Below are 20,371 nucleotides of genomic sequence, written 5' to 3' on the forward strand. Positions count from 1 at the left end.
GTTTTGTCCTTTAGGTTTCTTCAGTGCTAATAGTTTGAATCGTATACATACAACAGAATCAAGATTCATGGCGTGTGTTAGGAATAATGAACTTTGATAGGAGTAATTGAGGTTATAAACAACCCTTGTGAAAGATCTGCCTCAAGTTCATGCAGTGAGCAGGGTCATTAATTGTCTTACATGCTCACAAGTCAAGACCCATTAGTGCTTACATAAACCATTTTTAGTTGGACATATGTTACAAGTATATACATTTTTTAAGAAGTCTGGACAGCATTATACCTGTTTGTGATAACTTCTGAGTAAGTGACTTCTGATTTTGCTCAATCCTTTGCCTTCCCAAAACTCCTCTTATTACCCCTCTGCTACTGTTCACCCTGTTGTCAAGGCTTTAAGTAAGTTCCTTCTGTTACACAAGCTACCTTTAATCTTTACAGTATCTCTCCTCTAAATTCATGTGACTCTGGAAGTTGGTACTATTCTTGTGACATATATCTTTGACAATTCTTAAATTATTTTGAACTTATAAATCAACTCAATATTTTTGTGTTTACTTTTATAATACAATTTGGGGATTCTTTTTTTGTACAATCATTTTTCTTTGGAGGTAGGGAGCATGCCAGATATGTTAAAATCTTTTCTATGATGTGTAATACAGGATCTTGTATAGCATCTATTTATACTGTACAAATTTTAAAAGCTAAAGTCCTTTCAAAATGTCTCATTTTTAATAACTCTAAAAGGTAAACAGTCATTCATTTAAAATCATGCATTACTAGAGATGTAAAATAATGTTCATTTATACGAGTCTAGTGTGTAAAGATAAGGGATATGTTTTTCTTAATACAGTTTGTCTTATACATCTTGTAAATTGACTTGTAGATATCAATGAATGCTTGGAGGACAAGAGTGTTTGCCAGGGAGGAGATTGCATTAATACTAAAGGGTCCTATGAATGTACTTGTCCAGACGGATTCCAGCTAAATGACAATAAAGGATGTCAAGGTAAACTTCTTTCTCTGCTTTTTAAATTATAATTTACATAATTACTCAGTTCTGTGTTGCTTCTTGATAATAGTTTACAGTTTTACCACTGTATATATAAATGAGCTATGCAAATTTTTAATGGTTTTATTTATAAGTATTATTATATTTATTTATAAGTATTATTATATTTATTTATAAGTATTATTATATTTATTTATAAGTATTATTATATTTATTTATAAGTATTATTATAATTTTTTGACTCTACATCAAATACAGGAAGTTCCTGCTTTGCACTGCACCAAACTGACTAAAGCTCATGCATTTTGGAACTGTGTCCTAGCTTTACGTGGTTCTGTGGTTAAGTATGATCACCTGTACTTTGCTGTACTTTCCTTCCATTGCCCAACCTTGGTATTTGATTCTAAGTTACCTTTTCATTTTTACATATCCTTCATGCGCCTGTTTCATTTTGTCCCATAACATGTTTCTGCTTTTTTGTTTTTCCTGATCCCTGTTTTTACTCAGTATCTAGCTTTTCCTCTCCCCCAAAAAGCCTGATTAATAATTTGGGCATAATTACAGAGGACAGAATTTTCTGTTTTTTCGAAGTGCTATCACATTTGATCTCCCGAACAGCTGTCCTCCTCCCCTTATCTGCTGTTTCACTTTTTGCAGTTTGTTACCTGCGGTCAGCTGTGGTCTGAAAATATATGGAAAATTCCAGAAACAATTCACTAATTTTAAATTGCTTGCTGTTCTAACTAGTATATGAAATCTCATGCTATCCCATTTCATCCTGCTCTGGATGTGAATCATCCTTTTGTCCAGCACATCTCATCTGTTAGTCACTTAGTAGCCATCTCTACCGTCATCAGATCCGCTGTTGATGTACATAGTGCCTGTGTACCAGCAACTCTTATCTTACCTGATAATGGTTCCAGGAAACAAGGGTAGTGATGCAAACCATTTGGATATACCAAAAAGAAGCCATAAGAGTATTTTTTTTTTTTTAAATGAAGAAGGGAAAGTTCTTGACTTACTAAGGAAAGAAAAAAAAATCCTATTTTAAGGTTGCTAAGATCAATGGCAACAAAAGAACAAATCTTTTATCTGTGATACTGTGAAGAGAGAAGAAGAAATTCATTCTGTTTTTGTTGTTGACCCTCAAACTGCAAAAGTCATGGCCACAGTGCATGCTAAGTCCTTATAAGATGAAAAAGGCATTAAACTTGCACAGTAAGATAATTGGAAAGAGAGAGATATTGTGTTTACATAACTTTTATTTTGGTATACTGTTCTCATCCTATTTTATTATTAGTTGTTAATCTCTTGCTGTGCCTTATTTATCCATTAAAATTTATTATATGTATATATAAGAAAAAAGTAGTGTATACATGGTTTGGTACTATCCATAATTTCAAGTATCCAACCGGGGGTCTTATAATGTCTTCTCTGAGGATAAAGGAGGACTGACTGTACAGTGGACACAAGTACTATTAAGAACATAGCACCGATCACAACACAGTTTTAACTAAATGCCTGTTGTGTGCCAGTTACTGTATTACCTCACTTAATTTGTAGAGAATTGAGGAGGAAACTTTTATCCATTTTGTGATTGAGTAATGGAAGCTCAGAGATGTTAATTAGCATGCTCCTCACTAAGAAGTAGTTGAACTGAGATTTGAACCCAAGATCTTTCCCCTTTATTTTCTCTACATTGCCATGCCAGTTATTGTTACATGTATAGCCAAAGGAAAGAAGACAGATTCAGTGATCTTTCCCCCCAAGTATAATGCATAGAGTTATTTTTTATGTTGTGATTAAAAAGTCACATTTGTTCCAAAATTTTTAGCTACACCTAATTACCCCACAAATTTTCCTGTAATTATTAGCCTTAATAAACCCATGCCTTTTTCCATTGAAAACTCACACTTACTGTTCTCTTATTTATTTCTAATACTGGATAAATTTTCTTATTGTTCCTCCATCATTATGGAACTCTGTCAGTCAGTTAGTTCAGTCAGTTCAGTCACTCAGTCGTGTCCGACTCTTTGCGACCCCATGAATTGCAGCACACCAGGCCTCCCTGTCCACCACCAACTCCTGGAGTTCACCCAAACCCACGTCCATCGAGTCCGTGATGCCATCCAGCCATCTCATCCTCTGTCGGCCCCTTCTCCTCCTGCCCCCAATCCCTCCCAGCATCAGAGTCTTTTCTAGTGAGTCAACTCTTCACATGAGGTGGCCAAAGTACTGGAGTTTCACGTTTAGCATCATTCCTTCCAAAGAACATCCAGGGCTGATCTCCATATAGCCCAAATTACATATAAATAAAAGTTTGTTAGAGTCATTTTTATCTGTTGTTCCTGGACACGTGTGACTTTTAAAATCCTGGTTTGTCATAGTTTATATTCCTCTCACATGTCCCAAATCACAGTACTCTTAAAAAAGGGAATATGGTGTCTACTGTCTTAGTTGTGGTTCTAGAATATTTACCCGATGTATCTTATCTGCATTCAGCTCTGTGTCCCTGAGATATAAAATACATGGACCTTTGCCTCAAGATCTTTTAAAATTAATGCCCTTACTGATCCCAGGGTGTAAATATTCTGCAGCATGTGCCTTAGAGAGTGTATATTTATTTATCTTCAAGGTAAACTTAAAGTTTTCAGTGTTCCCAATACAGAAACTAAATGGGTTTGGACTTAATACAATTGAGAAGAAAGATTTGAATTGTAAATTTATGACAGTATTTCATTTGGGAGACTTTTAAATCTTATTAGAATCTTGATTTATATAAAAATGCCAAGAGATACCCCTAAACCCCTGAATCCTGTTTTTATTACAGACATTTGGGCTTAGGAATAGTTTTTTTTTGTTCGTTTGTTTCTTCTTGTCATAGAGTTTTGACCAAATAGAAGTAAAACCAAGTCTTGTATAAATGGACTATGAGTTCATATTGTAAAGTTTATGTACTTCTAGAGTTAAATTATAAGAAACCAATTTAGTCATCTGATTAATTAATTATACTGTCTTCTCTCAGTATATTAAATTTGTGTTTGAGATTTTTTAGGAGCCCAAATGTGGCTGCTTCAAACATATGATGTTTTATTGACTGTAAATCATTATTAAATTGACTTTATTCTCAGTTACATTGGTGACTCCCAATTTCCAGAATAAACTAATATGTCTACTTGAAAAACGTATATCCAAATTAATGACAAATATTCCTGCAGTGGGATATAGTACCATTTAAAAAATAGTGTCTATGAATTTGCTCCATCACCCACCTACCCTGATTAGAGGCTGTTTATAATGTCTTGTGCACTGACCTTGTTTTGAGTCATCTCTCTTTGCCATATCACTGGAGGCAGGTTTATGATCCTTCACTCTGCCTGAAGTTAGTAGCCTACTTCTATTTAATCCCATGATCATGTCAGCATTCTGTATGTGGGTATAGATTTCAGTTTGTTTTAATGCTGAAAACATAATTTATGACAGTGTGAATAACCATGGAACGTATTTGAAAAATAATGTGTGATAGGTATAAAGTTTAAATCTTACCTAATAATCTGAAGATAGGTCCATATTCAGGAAGGCATTTTCAATTGAAAGTGTAAGAATCTCTTCCCTCAGGACAATTAATTATGATACACAGACAGCAGGGAAATTCTATGTTAACAGTCTCTAGGAATGTGGCAGCATACATTTGAGCTTCAGAATATACTCAGTTTCACATTTTGACTTACACATGCCAAATTGTGAATTTCTGTGGAATCTCGGACCCATGAAAGAAACCCAACTTAAATATAGTCTGACTTTCAGCTGAGTTACTAGCAGCATAGTTTAGAAATGCCTCAATAAGTACAACCCAAATTGAATGCATATGTTTCTCTGGTTCCAGATATTCATGTTGTTCTTTCTTGGTGGTTTCCTGGAAAAAAGTCTGGGAATTCGTCTACAGTTCCTGTCATCAGACTTTTTAGACAATTATTTGTTAATCAGTGACTTCTCTTGAAGCAAAAATATTTATGCGCACGATTCCCTTTGCACAGTTGCAAAGTCTGACAGTTTTTAAAAGGTCACATTGAGTCATAGATAAAATAAGAAGGTGGTCTTAGATAACCTCTAAGGCTCTACAAGATGGACAGCGACCCTGGACTTGATCCCCAGGCCAGTGGAACTTTATGGCACCTTGTTGCCCATGTGGGAGGCAGCAGGTTCCAGGCAGCAGGTTGGAAAGAATAGTGCTAACGGGTAAAAGAAGGTCAGAGTTCAGGAATGATTACAATCTGAGGTATTTTCAGTAGATAGCAAACAGAGGATACCAGAGAATTTACAAAAGAAGGGAAGGATTTCACAGAGTGGAATCATATTAAGAAATAGTAAAGTAGAAAATGATTCATTGTTCTTTCTTGAAATATTTTAAAATTAGTGACAATAACCAGAATGGGAGAGTTGTTAAGAAAATGAGTAATTCCTGCTTGATTTCTTAGTTAGGTTCAGCAGAAGATAAAGCCAACTGGCCTGAAATGTATGGCAGATGGAAGGGTAAAGAGTTCAAGCTTAATATTCAGATAGCTAAATCGGTAATATTGCCAGAATTCCCGTTACACGGTGAGAGGAACAGACATGAAGAGCCTTGGGAGACCCTGGATACAGGGAAAGGAGTGACCCTCTGGAGGAGGGGAGCTGCCAGCTTGGGGGCTAAGCGTGTTCTCTAGGTCACTGTAAAGGCCCCTCATCTGTATGTTTTCCATGCTCCCATTCAACTTTAGAGTATTTGTCTTGGTTTCTGCCTCCCCTATAATACTGTGAGCTTCAATAGTGTGAGTAGGCCCCTGCCTACTCAACCATCTTTTAGGAAACCATCAGTAAAAGTTTTTAATTGAATTGAAGATGGACTTCGGAGGAGGCAATGGCAACCCACTCCAGTCCTCTTGCCTGGAAAATCCCATGGACAGAGGAGCCTGGTAGGCTGCAGTCCATAGGGTCGCTAGGAGTCAGACACGACTGAGTGACTTCACTTTCACTTTTCACTTTCATGCATTGGAGAAGGAAATGGCAACCCACTCCAGTGTTCTTGCCTGGAGAATCCCAGGCACGGGGGAGCCTGGTGGGCTGCGTCTCTGCGGTTGCAGAGTTGGACACAACTGAAGCGACTTAGCAGCAGCAGCAAGATGGACCTGAAATTTTTTTTTTTTAAATTTTACATAGGGGTATAGCTGATTAACAAATAATATTGTGATGGTTTCAGATGAATTCTGAAGGGACTCAGCCATACATATACCTGTATTCATTCTCCTCCAAACTCCCCTCCCATCCAGGCTGCCATATAACATTGAGCAGAGTTCCATGTGCTATACAGTAGGTCCTTGTTGATTATCCATTTTAAATATTTTAAATATAACAGTGTGTACACGTCCATCCCCGACTCCCTAACTATCCCTTCCCCGCATCCTTCCCCTGGCCACCATAAGAACATTCTTGAAGTCTGTGAGTCTGTTTCTGTTTGGTAAGTAAGTTCATTTGTATCCTTTCTTTTTAGATTTCACATAAAAGAGATGGCATATGATATTTCTCCTCTTCTGCCTGACTTTCTTCACTCTGCGTGACATTCTCTAGGTCCACTCACGTTGCTGCAAATGGCATTATTCAGTCTATTTTAATGGCTGAGTACTATTCCATTGTATGTATGTACCGCATTAAAGATGGACTTTTAAGATGATGTGTTGAGGGTCTATTTGTTGTTTAGTTGCTAAGTCATATCTGACTCTTCTGCAACCCCATGGACTGTAGCTGCCAGGCTTCTTTATCCATGGGATTTCCCAGGCAAGAATACTGGAGTGGGTTGCCATTGCCTTCTCCAGGGGATCTTCCTGACCCAAGGATCAAACCCACGTCTCCTGCCATAGCAAGTGGATTCTTTACCACTGAGCCACCAGGGAAGCCCGAGGACCTCGTTAGTAAGAAATGACTTCAGAAAGACAGGAAAATGACCTTAGTAGGGCTGCTTCTTGGGTGGTGCCTAGGACATGTGATACCTTTATGACTCCAGTTGATTAAGAGAAACTTAATCACTGTTCAGTTAGAACAGGATGAACAAAACTGAGAGTTTTTGGTGAACACGTATTTATAATACACTTCGCTTGCTATACTGGGAGATGGACTCAGAGTTAAAGTATGAAGTTCCCTTGAAGAAGCAGTCAGTGTAAGAGGGACACAGAGGAGACAAACAGTAGTTAAAATGCAGTGCACGCAGGCAGTCTTGTGTGTCAGCAGCATCGTGACTAGGTGAGCCATTCTCCATGATTCCTTACATTGTCCCCTTCAGGTGCTCTTAGCCAGCATCATTAGGACTGCCTTTAAAGATCATTGCATGGATACCAAACAATTTCTGCATTATTAGCATTTAGAAGTACATCGTCACCCTGGCTGCAGGGAGCATAATCTTTCTTCATTGAGGACAAGCAGAGTATGAGATGGTCAATACACACTAGTCAACACAACTACAGCATGATTTGTACATGAGTCTTAGTAATAATCATTACCACTTTTCTGACTCTTGATGGTATTGAGTACTGCACTAAGCACTGGATGCTCATCCACTAAATTCATCATCACAAAGCTGTGCAAATATTACAGGCCACATTTTTCTTGTACTTTATTTCTTGTATCCATTTTCAGTGAAACAGATTGGAGTCAATTTCCTTTGTATATTCAGACATTGGAGAAGTGACATTTTTGAGTTAAACACCGTTAGACATGTCCAACCTTGCCCTTAAGTTCACTTCCCAGGGATGGATAGGCATGGACTTGAGAAGACATACAGGCCGCAGGAGAGCTGTTTTCATGGTGGTGAAAGAAGACAAAGGAGAACACAGTATTCCCACTGAAGAATATTTCACAAAAGACTTAATTTATTAGATACCCTCAAGGCTCATATATATATATATATATATATATATATTAAAGGGTACCCTTGATTTGAACCTATGAACTTGCTTTTTTTAGGATAAAAATGGTGAACATTGGTTATTTCCTATGATTCAACCCAAGTAATTTCTCTCTCCTGACAGTCCAGCTTGTCTTGTGGTCTGGTGTGTATACAAATGGTATAGTGTGCCACCAAATACACGTCTGGCCATTTTGTAATAGATTTTGCTTCCTGTCTTATCTGATATCATCAGAAAGCAAAACAGGTTTTTTTCAAGTATGTGGAACTCTTCTTGATTCCAGATATTAATGAATGTGAACAACCCGGACTCTGTGGTCCTCATGGAGAATGTCTAAACACAGACAGTTCTTTTCACTGCATCTGCGAACAGGGTTTCTCAATCTCTGCAGATGGACGTACATGTGAAGGTAAGATGAACAATAAGACCTCATGTAATTATTGCATGATAAAGCAGAAAGGAGATGCATTTCTATTTTAATTGGCACAGGCTCTGAGACACTGACAAGCACTCATGATTTAAGGCCTTGGAGCACATATACACCGAGGGAACCCCTCCCTGAAATGCAGCTCAAGGTGGCTAGGATTTACAGACAGGATAAACTATTATAACGGTGAAAATACTCACAGGTGATTCCATGACTGGTACTGAATTAATGAGTCAAAATGTACGGGAGGTGATTTCAGGTGCATGTGGGAGACAGAAAGGGAAATGGAGCAACATCCCTGATGTAACCCAAGACTCTGTTGATTTTGATTATGTTTCATATAGATCATCTGTATCATTCTGTATATAAACATGCCTTGCTTGATTTTTCTCTGTACCATTGTCAGCAGAGATTTTCCAGAGTTATTCCTTTAAGATCCTTTGCTCTGAACCAGTATATTTTCCTACCTTTCAGTATTTATTATATCCTAGGAGCAAATTAAGTTGTAAGACATTACGATAACATATTGGCTTCCTATTGGCAACCTCTTCATGTTTGCAGGGCTGCAGCACTAGTTATATACATAAGATTTATATTCTTGATGACTTATGATAGTTTGATAAATTGAAGAATAATTCATCTGAACCTTTATAAAAGTAAACTGAGAAGAGTCCTATAATCATAATTTTTCATCCATCCCTTTGAGAATCTAGGTTATCAAAACCCAGCTCTGTTTTAAAGAAGTATGAAAGTTCTGTTCTGGGCCTGTGATAGGACTTAGGGTCTTTGCTTTTAAAAAGGAGTGGAGCAGGAAGTGTGTTCTCTCCTTACTCACACCACAGTGGAATCAGGCCGAGGACCGGCAACCAGGTTCATCTGAAATGAATTATTTTATTGAGAAGAATAAACTGATCTTATAAAAAGCAGGAGATTATTGAAATTGCTTTCCTGCTGAGTAGACAAAACATGAATGCCAGATTTGGCTTCAAGTGAAAGAGAGATAGTGCAGGGTAGGGTTTAAAGATTATGGGGGGTTTGGAAGTGATCAAATGTGGGGAAATGGAGAAAAACATCATAAAGAAGATGCCCATGAGAGGTTTACTCCATGTTTCAGTGGTTTGAGTTTTAATTAATTTTATATTTAGAGCTCTGAGACTGATAAGAAAGAGCATGCATGCAGGCCTTCTGGGGGGATCACAGAATTCCCTGGTAGAGAGGATGGGGTGCTAGCCGACTTGAGTGACTGAAGACATGAAATTTGCAGAATGTTCATTTCCCTGCCTTCTAGAAGGGTGCAGATTTGCTTCTTCAGCTAGCTGTAAATCATGGCTAGTAAGGTCTTCCTTAACTGAGAAATGGTCCAAGTTATAGATACCAGTAGCTGTGCCATGCAAAAACTGTATTTTAAAAAAAATGTATAAGTCATTTCAAGTGCTCACCAGTCAAAGCCGTATACCAGTATAAACATACTCAGGTCTGTTTTTTCTTTCGTACTTTTTCTTTAAATCTGTGTCTTTTAAAATCTTTATTTCTGCAGCTCAAGAGTTATATAATCACTGTAACTTAGTTGCAGTTCTAATTTGTTTAGGCATTTACTTGGCGGGGATTTGAATTTTAAACTGTGTTTTAAGAAAACTTCTAGGGCTTTGTAAATTCCTGTACTTTAGTATACGGTCTTTGACCCTTGTTCCATATTTTTTACTCCAGAATCTGGACAATTTTTACAAAAGTATCAAAGCAGATACTTTAGAACATTGTGCTGATACCTGGCAGTATAACTAGAAAGCCCCCTCATTATTAGGCATGTTAATCTCTTTCTTGAATAAGCTTTGCAAGATTTTCATTTTTTATGGTCTTAATCCAGTAGACTAAACTGGCTCAAATTTTCTTTCATTGGACTTAGTTTGAAACTTGTGCCAGTAGCAATATGTCTTGATTCTACCCCTGGCAGTGGTGTAGGACGAAGCCAGTCCATGTGATTGGGATTTAGCTATGGAGCTGATGTGTATGGGATTTGAATTAACACCGAGAAGTGGCTGGCACTCTTGCTTCATGCCCATCCATCAGCTTATCTCCTAACTTCTAATTAAAGCAGCTGAAGCCACATGGACACGAGGGCTGGCATACCTTGCTTCAAGCAGGGCTGAAGGAATCCCGCCCAGCTGAAGGGAGGAGGGCCCTTCCCTAATCCCCCATGACTTGGAGAGTTGTCCGCATCTGTTCACAGATATTGAACCACAATGAAGAGGCAGTCTGTCAATACCAACTGTCTCAGGTATCAAGGAGCAGGATCGAATCTTTGAAAATAAAAACACCACCACTGGCTCCATCCTTTCTCTTATGCTGCTTTGGGAGCATGTATGCAGGAGAGGATGGAGAAGTATCTTGTTTTTCCCACATGAGGTAAAGAACAAGTGTCAGTTGAACCTGGAATAGGAAGTAAGTGGTGGGTGTGCAGCTATTTGTTTATTAATTTGCTCAGTGACAGAGCGCCTATCTCGTCCCAGGCACTGTTGGTGTTCTGAGGGCAAAATACACCCTGTTCTTGTCCACGTGGAACCTACATTCCAGGAAGAGATTTGGGGATAAATAAGTAAATAGTGCATGTTGAAATTTATGTTTTTGTGTTTAAATAATATAGCATGGTTCTATTTTAAGGATATAAAAAAGTACAGGGTACGGCATGTCATATACAATCTATAACTCGCAGAGTCGTTTTTTTCCCCAAGTCCTACATGTGAATGTCAGGAAAGTACAGGGAATCAAGGCCTTTTTGATTTACTTCCACTTCCGTAATTCTTTCTTTTATTCTCATAACTGTGGTTCTCCTCCTCCTGCCACCCCCCTTTACACCCTCTAGCCAGAGATTGTGTAGGAGAGCAAAGGAGACTTTTGACTTCTTTCATTCAGCTCACTGTTTTATATCTTAAATTGGCTTATCCATTTGTTTTAAAAGGTCCCAATTCTTTGGTTCCTTTATTTTCCCCTACTTTTTAAATTACAGAATTCAAATTTGCTTGAAAATGATATATCAGTGTAGGTTCATAGGAAAAATATGTATCCTCCCATTTGTAACCTGACTCAGAGTTTCATTTCTTCATCAGCAACAGGATGTGAGTGAGTGGGAAGACAACTGGGGAAACTTGTGACAGTCAGAATCCTCAGTGTCACCATGTCCGTGCCCTGGCTCCCCTGGAGAAATGCCTCCTGGCCTCTGACTTGGCATCACTCTGTTCACGTGCCTCTGGGAGGGCTACTCTTGGCTAGGAATGGCTGTGCTCTCCCAGTTGGATGTCCGTGTCAATTGAGGCCTTGTATGACAACAGGTGAAACTGGGGACATCAGGCATCTCTAGACTCCACTGTGGTTTCTGTTCGCATAATACACTGGCCACACTGGTCTAGCAGGGACCTCAGAGGAGCCTAGAGGCACAGAGGGAATATCAGTGACTTATGGAACCTGGTTAATCATGACGAATTAGGCCTCTAAACTATGACCGAAATCACTTCCTAAAATCATATCCTTTAGAAAGCATCCTCGTTCATTCATCCATTTGACAAATATTTATTGCATGTCTACTATATACTGGCCACTTCTAGGAACCAGGGTGATGTCTCTGAACAAAGAATAGCTCCACTTTCTTGGAGACAGTAAACTAATGTCAGCTATGTAATATGCTATAAAGTGGTAAACCCCCTGAAAGAGAGCAGAGTAATGGGGGTCTGAGGGCTAGAGCAAAGAACAGAAGTTACCAACTAGGGTAGTCACAACTGGCCATTCTGCTTCTATAATGTAGATTAATGAAAGTAATGCCAAAATTGTGTCTGAGTAACAGATGGAGCCATGTTAAGTGCTTTTCTTTTTCAAAGTGGTCATCGACTGGCTAAGTGATAATAGCCTGTCAATAAACAGTCAGGAGGACATAAGACACTCTGCTAAAGGCCTCTTTCCAGTTGCCAACATGTAAGTTCTGTTGTCCAGATGGGAATAAAAGATCAGAGTATAATACCAAGAACAAGCCTGAGGTGAGTTGTGGGCTTTGCTTGATACTGATGCATCAGTATAGGTTCATCAGTCATAGCAAATGTACCACTCTTGTGGGGGTGGTTGACAGTGGGAGAAGCTAGGGGAGGGGACGGTTTTGGGAAAACAAGGGGAATAAGGAAACTTCCTGTTAAATTTTACTGTGACCCTAAAACTGCTCTTTAAAGTCTGCTTTTAAAAATCAGACATTCCTGAAATTAACCTGAAAAAAATTAATTATTTTTATCAAAAAAAATGTTTAAGTTCAATTCTGTATTTGACTGCTATCTTTTTCTCCTCTGAATGTTGTTGCTTGTTTCTTACTTTTCAAAAAAAGCACCCCAGATGGAGTATGTGATCAGGAACTTCTGCTCTCACATTCAAAGCATCTCTGATATTGATTTAAAAATTGAAAACTGTAGGATTGGAAGGGGACTTTTGGAACATTGAACTTAACTCTGAAACCCAAAGCACTCAAAGAATCAAATCTTACTGTTGAACGGCTATAGTCTCTAATCCTGTAATCTGTTCAGATACTTACCATAAACCGCTTCTTACTAACTCATTCATTTGGGTGGAAAAACACAACAAATGCAAGTGATAAGGATGGCTGGCTTCATGAAGTTCACTGAGAACAGTGGTATCAGAAAGATTAAAAGAAGTTGGGTCCAAAATCTTAGATCAATTTTGTGTGCGTTGGGAACCAGAAAATACACTAAGGACAACCTTTGCCAAATCAAAGAAAGAAAAATGAACTGGGAGTGAGTGTGGTTTTGTTTTCAGACTTTGAGGTACATTTTCCACGAGGCAGTGTAGAAAGAAAGTATAAAACCATGTTGACAGCACTCCAGGGCAGTTGGTGGTTTTGTGGCATGGAGATAGAACTTTATGTCTATCACCAAAGAGAAAATATTTTTGAAAATGACTTAGCCAAGTAGGACATTGAAGTACCCTGACACAATAATATATTACATCTGGCTACTTGGCCCAAAGATTCTCAGGTATTTTAGTACTTTAAGGCTTGGAAAGTGAAAAAAAAAAAAAAAAAATCCAGTAAGAGAATACAACCAGAGTATTTCTTTTCTAAAGATGGGGAATTTAACGTAACAACAGGATCCTTTCCCTCCCTTGTGTGAAAAGGGATCAGACAGCATTCCAGGTAAGGAAAGGAAGTGGCCTCTTGCTATAAAGGCTACTGTTCTTCACACTCACTCCTCCTGTGAATGTACTTCTGCAGAAGTGAATGAAATGGATGTTTAAATCATTAGGGAGAGAGCTGAGGAAATCTTGCTGGAATAAACTGCTTTTGGACCTGGAATACATATTTTCCATGCGTTGCTTGATTGTCCTCCATATATCAACATTTTTATAAAGAAATTCACAATGGTGGCACAAAATTTGAGAGCTCTTCCTAAGCCTTTTTATCACTACTGACCTTTTCATACCCCAGAGCTATGGAAAATCATTTGTTCATAGAAGAAGTAAACACTTTTTCTTTCAGCCAAAAAACAGACATGAAGCTTCCAGAAAGGGCAGTCTGTGAACAGGCAGGCTGCCCCTCACACCTTATGCTGTGTTCCCCAGCTCATGTGTGGGCGCCGAGAGCTTCTTGCATCTATTTTGATGAATCTTTGGATGTCATCAGTAACCCAAGTTCTCATGGAAAAACTGTACCATGGAACATTGTTGTCAATCATACTTCTGTACTTTAGACCTAAATTTTAATGCTTAATATATTGAGTCCAGAATCAGTTACTTTGTAGGCATCTAACAGAAAGTATGATGTGATTGTCTTGGACACCCTGTATGAGTGTACTGGAGAAACTTCACATATCTGATTTCATGACTTAATATTAAAACAAAAGTAGTAATGGTAATAACCAGCATTCACTGGGTTCTTGTTAGGAGCCAGGCACATATGCTAACTGTATTGTACCTATTTTCTCTTTTAATTTTCACAACAAACATATAGGTAGGTAGGTTAAATATTAATTTGTTTGCTTTGGTTATAATGAGCAGATTAAACTAAGGAAATTTATTATACTAACAAGAAGTACATTGATTGTTACCTCTCATCCACTATAGGTCTTTATTTAATGTCACTTTCTCAGGTCATTTTTTTTTTCATTTTTTTGAAGTATGGTTGATATACACAATAATGTGTTAATTATTGCTGTACAGCTGTATAGCAATAATTAACACATGTAATATTCGGTATCAATGTTGAATATTATTCATATTCAATATCTTGTGATAAACTATAATGGGAAAGAATATGAAAGATCTTTTTCATAGTTCCATGTGCTGTACATAGGACCTGGTTGTTTATTCGTTCTATATATACCAGTTTGTGTCTGCTAATCCCAAACTCCCAGTCCATCCCCTCTCACTCTCTCCCTTCAGTTCAGTTCAGTCGCGTCTGACTCTCTGCGACCCCTTGAATCGCAGCACGCCAGGCCTCCCTATCCATCACCATCTCCCGGAGTTCACTCAGACTCATCACTCAGACTCACTGATGCCATCCAGCCATCTCATCCTCTGTCGTCCCCTTCTCCTCCTGCCCCCAATCCCTCCCAGCATCAGAGTCTTTTCCAATGAGTCAACTCTTCGCATGAGGTGGCCAAAGTACTGGAGTTTCAGCTTTAGCATCATTCCCTCCAAAGATATCCCAGGGCTGATCTCCTTCAGAATGGACTGGTTGGATCTCCTTGCAGTCCAAGGGACTCTCAAGAGTCTTCTCCAACACCACAGTTCAAAAGCATCACTTCTTCGGCGCTCAGCCTTCTTCACAGTCCAACTCTCACATCCATACATGACTACTGGAAAAACCATAGCCTTGTCTAGACGGACCTTAGTCGGCAAAGTAATGTCTCTGCTTTTGAATATGCTATCTAGGTTGGTCATAACTTTGCTTCCAAGGAGTAAGCGTCTTTTAATTTCATAGCTGCAGTCACCATCTGCAGTGATTTTGGAGCCCAAAAAATAAAGTCTGACACTGTTTCCACTGTTTCCCCATCTATTTCCCATGGAGTGATGGGACCGGATGCCATGATCTTCATTTTCTGAATGTTGAGCTTTAAGCCAACTTTTTCACTCTCCTCTTTTACTTTCATCAAGAGGCTTTTGAGTTCCTCTTCACTTTCTGCCATAAGGGTGATGTCATCTGCATATCTGAGGTTATTGATATTTCTCCCGGAAATCTTGATTCCAGCTTGTATTTCTTCCAGTCCAGCGTTTCTCATGACGTACTCTGCATATAAGTTAAATAAGCAGGGTGACAATATACAGCCTCAACGTACTCCTTTTCCTATTTGGAACCAGTCTGTTGTTCCATGTCCAGTTCTAACTGTTGCTTCCTGGCCTGCATACACATTTCTCAAGAGGCAGGTTAGGTGGTCTGGTATTCCCATCTCCTTCAGAATTTTCCACAGCTTATTGATATCCACACAGTCAAAGGCTTTGGCATAGTCAGTAAAGCAGAAATAGATATTTTTCTGGAACTCTTGCTTTTTCCATGATCCAGCGGATGTTGGCAGTTTGATCTCTGGTTCCTCTGCCTTTTCTAAAACCAGCTTGAACATCAGGAATTTCATGGTTCACGTATTGCTGAAGCTTGGCTTGGAGAATTTTGAGCATTACTTTACTAGCGTGTGAGATGAGTGCAATTGTGCGGTAGTTTGAGCATTCTTTGGCATTGCCTTTCTTTGGGATTGGAATGAAAACTGACCTTTTCCAGTCCTGTGGCCACTGCTGAGTTTTCCAAATGTGCTGTGCTGTACATAGGGCCTGGTTGTTTATTCGTTCTATATATACCAGTTTGTGTCTGCTAATCCCAAACTCCCAGTCCATCCCCTCTCACTCTCTCCCTTGCCAACCAGCAATCTATCCTCTATGTCCCTGGTTCTTTCATAGATAGGTTCACTTGTGTAATGTATTTGATTCCACATGTGAGTGATATCATATGGTATTTGCCTTTCTCTTTGACTTACACTTAGTGTGATGATCTCTTGTGTCCATGTTGCTGCAGATGGCATTATTTCATTCTTTTTTATGGTCAAGTAGTATTCTATTGTATATATGTATCACATCCTCTTTATTCATCTGTCAGTGAACCTTTCTCTAATTGTCCTTTTCTCACCTTTACCCACTCCCCACATTTCTGTTTTCTCTCTCTTTTTTAAACTACCTTGTTCTACTTCTTTGTCTTATTTATTGTCCAATCTTTCTGCTAGACACTAAGGCTCATAAGACGTGAATCTTTGTCTGTTTTGTTCATAATTTTGTGCTTTTGAGAATGTTAGGTAGGGCCAGTAAAAAATCGGAATGGCCTAAAGAGTCATTTGGTTAGTGAATGTGTTCAATAAAGTTCTTAGTGCAAATGAAAAATATGTCTTATTTTTACTTAAAATCAAAGAAACTTTTTGGCCAACCCAGGACTTCATGAGTGAATGAAGGGACTTAGTGAAAAGCCTTCCCTATTTTTTGAAAATCTGACTCCTAAAAGCACACTCCCTAAAGCACACTCTACTTGGTAACTGGGTGCAGCAGTGGCTAAAAAGCTGGGCTGTGGAATTTGAATACACGGGCTTGAAGTCTTGCTCCAGCACTTTCAAGTTGTGTGGACTTGACTCACATGAGTCATATATCTCAGTTCTGCATTGCATAATAAGCATAAAATACAGCACCTACATTTTTTTGTAGGAGTTTTTGGAAGAATTAAGTATGTCGATGGGTGTTGGCAAGTATTAACACACACTTGGAATGGAGTTTGGTCCCTAGAATATGCTCGATGGATCTGAATTATTGTTAGTATTTTAGCACTTCTTTTCGTGACACCCTAGTTATTGCCATGTGTTTCCCTTCATATGTGGGTACCTAAAAGGAAGGGAGCATTTAAAACCTGTTTATTTTTATTTGATCTGTGCTCAGAAAATATGCAACAAACAATTGTGTATTTGTGAATTAAATAGTCTGGCAATTCAAAGTCCAAGTCTAGACATAAATTAATTACTACTATATTTTTTCTACATTAAAATCCCAATTTACTAAAGTCATGTAGAATATGGTACAGTAACTCATTTATACATAATTTGCTTTAATTCCTCACCTTTTGTTTTCCCTAAGCACTCCATATGACTGACTTTCTCTGTTTACTCCCCAAGTATTTCAAGTTTTTAAGTGTGTGATATGTCAGTTGCCAATAAACTGATCGTTCATGCTAACACTTGTTTGTATTTAAGTGTCAGCATTGTTATTTCTAGAGGTACTCTTTTCTGTGGTTTCAAAACTCATCTTTCTTGGCATCTTGTATGAATATAGAAAGAAAAATTATAATAGTAAAAAAATGGGAATTTTTTTGGCTGCTCTTATATTGCCTCTGGGGCCTAAGTGTCAGAAAGATGAATCTGGGGTTTGATGTGTTTGGCCGGTGGTTAGGGTTTTCTCCCAGTCTCACTGGCAGCACCTCTTAGTGTAAGAAATACTATATGAAAAGAGAAAATGCACAGCCATGGTTCTGAAGTTAGAATAAGATATTATAAATATTTTTAGAACAGCTCAGGTGTAAAAATGTAAAACCATTAAATGAATGCAAAGATAATCCAAATGGTTGTAAATAATATGTTAAAACAAAATTGTTGTCATTTAAAAAACTGAAACCATGTGAAAATGCACGATGTGTATTTCACACATAGTATCTTTTTCATGTAATTGTGGTAGAAGAAATAAGCAATTAAAATTTGGGGAACTTTTTCTGAATGGCCTTGGATTTATTTGGAGAATTTATTAAAATACCCCACTTATGTGATATTCTGTTCAGTTCAGTTCAGTCATTCAGTTGTGTCCGACTCTTTGTGACCCCATGAATCGCAGCATGCCAGGCCTCCCTGTCCATCACCAACTCCTGGAGTTCACTCAGACTCACATCCATCGAGTCGGTGATGCCATCCAGCCATCTCATCCTCTGTCGGCCCCTTCTCCTCCTGCCCCCGATCCCTCCCAGCATCAGAGTCTTTTCCATTGAGTCAACTCTTCGCATGAGGTGGCCAAAGTACTGTTCAGCTTTAGCATCATTCCTTCCAGAGAAATCCCAGGACTGATCTCCTTCAGAATGGACTGGTTGGATCTCCTTGCAGTCCAAGGGACTCTCAAGAGTCTTCTCCAACACCGCAGTTCAAAAGCATCAATTCTTCAGCGCTCAGCCTTCTTCACAGTCCAACTCTCACCTCCATACATGACCACAGGAAAAATCATAGCCTTGACTAGACGGACCTTAGTCGGCAAAGTAATGTCTCTGCTATGCTATGAATATGCTATCTAGGTTGGTCATAACTTTTCTTCCAAGGAGTAAGTGTCTTTTAATTTCATGGCTGCAGTCACCATCTGCAGTGATTTTGGAACCCCCCAAAATAAAGTCTGACACTGTTTCCACATCTATTTCCCATGAAGTGATGGGACCAGAAGCCATGATCTTCGTTTTCTGAATGTTGAGCTTACATGACAGTAAATTAGAGTTATTGTTTACCTTTGGGAGTAGGAAATTTTTTTTTTTAAAGCTTTCTTCTCATTTCTTCTCTATAAATTTTTAGAAATTGTGTGTGTGTGTCAAATTCAAATACTTCTTAAATTTCTGCTTTTATGTAACATTCTGTCAGCCTATCATAGGAAGAAATAAGAAGAAAATGGCTTTTTAAGTTCAGAAATCACTTTGCTTCTTTTTCTCTGAAAAGAAACACGGGTGATTTATTGCATTTTTAGCTTTTGCTTTTCTAAAAGGAAAAAGTGCTCGGTGTCTGATTAAAAATATACTACTCTTCAACTTGGAATTTTTCCTTAAATGTCACAGATACTCAGTTTGGGATTTGCACCTATAGTACTGAGGTTTTATCACAATTGAACAAACATCTGGCCTTTGTAATGGTTTCCTCAGGCAGCACCTCTCTGCTCCACTCATGTCCTGTTCTCTGAGGGGGAGGATCTGAACCCAGTGCAAACTGGAGGCTTTCAGGATGTTTAACGACACAGATGCCCTTTCCAGCTGCAGAACCTGAGCTTTGTGGGCTCCCTCGATGAGGAGAAGTGGCCACAGATCCCTGTCCCCGTTTCCTTAGTCTTTCACCGCAGGAGCTTGATAATATGGTTCAAACTGTAAAAGCCAAACTACGCTTCTTCAGTTTTGTTTTGTTTTTTAAGCAGTTGATTTAAAATGATTTCATTCATGAGGATTTCATCCTTGGCCTTAGTCTGAATGATAGAGATAATCATCTTCTGAACATTTATTCCACTTCCTTGTTTTCAAAAGCCATATGGAAATGAGAACAAGGGACATAATGTAAATATTTGAAAAGTTCTTAAGACATTTTTAGATCTTCAGAAAAAACCCACAAATTTTAAAAGCTCATTAATTTTGTATTTTATCCTCATGCAGAAAGACATTTACTAACTGTAGTAATTTTAAACTTATGAAAGGCCATGCAAGCTGCAGAAAGAGAAGAGAACTAGGAACCTACACTCAGCAGTTCAGATGAGCTTGCGAGAGAGTGTTGCCAGTGAGGGCCTAGGGAGCTGGGCTGACCTAGTGTCTCGTCATTAATGCTTAGTAGTTAAATATGGCCTCCCTTTCACACATCACATGTATCGGTCTTCCATTTTCTGTTGCCTGTTTAAATATTCATAATTTCTAAAACTATATGTCCTAGAACATTAGGATTTCAGTCCGTTCTGAACATATATCAATGCTGTTGTAATTCTAAAGAAGTGATTAAAAAATTTGTTCCATAGTAACGCTCAAACACCTTCTACAAGACAAAAAATAGTAGCATAGTGTGGACAGTATTCAATTGATTCCCTTGACTTATAGTGAATCACATAGAAATGGTAAAATTTTAAGAAAATATGTATTGTTACATTGGTTCTTATTTTCACCTGTATGAAAAACAATTGACTTCATTTGCATATGGAGGAAATTGAAGTTTCA

At 38.4% G+C, this 20,371-nt stretch overlaps 1 protein-coding gene across 1 annotated transcript in view; it reads left to right on the plus strand.

Annotated features, from left to right (window-relative positions):
- LTBP1 (latent transforming growth factor beta binding protein 1) overlaps nucleotides 1-20,371 on the plus strand; it is a 456,857-nt gene that overhangs the window by 359,726 nt on the left and 76,760 nt on the right. Inside the window, exons 23-24 of the mRNA XM_052648703.1 lie at nucleotides 883-1,005; nucleotides 8,230-8,355. Coding sequence (XP_052504663.1) covers nucleotides 883-1,005; nucleotides 8,230-8,355 — 249 coding nt within the window. The remainder of the gene's footprint in view (nucleotides 1-882; nucleotides 1,006-8,229; nucleotides 8,356-20,371) is intronic.

The sequence above is a fragment of the Budorcas taxicolor genome, chromosome 11, assembly GCF_023091745.1.
Source record: "Budorcas taxicolor isolate Tak-1 chromosome 11, Takin1.1, whole genome shotgun sequence".
NCBI lineage: Eukaryota > Metazoa > Chordata > Mammalia > Artiodactyla > Bovidae > Budorcas > Budorcas taxicolor.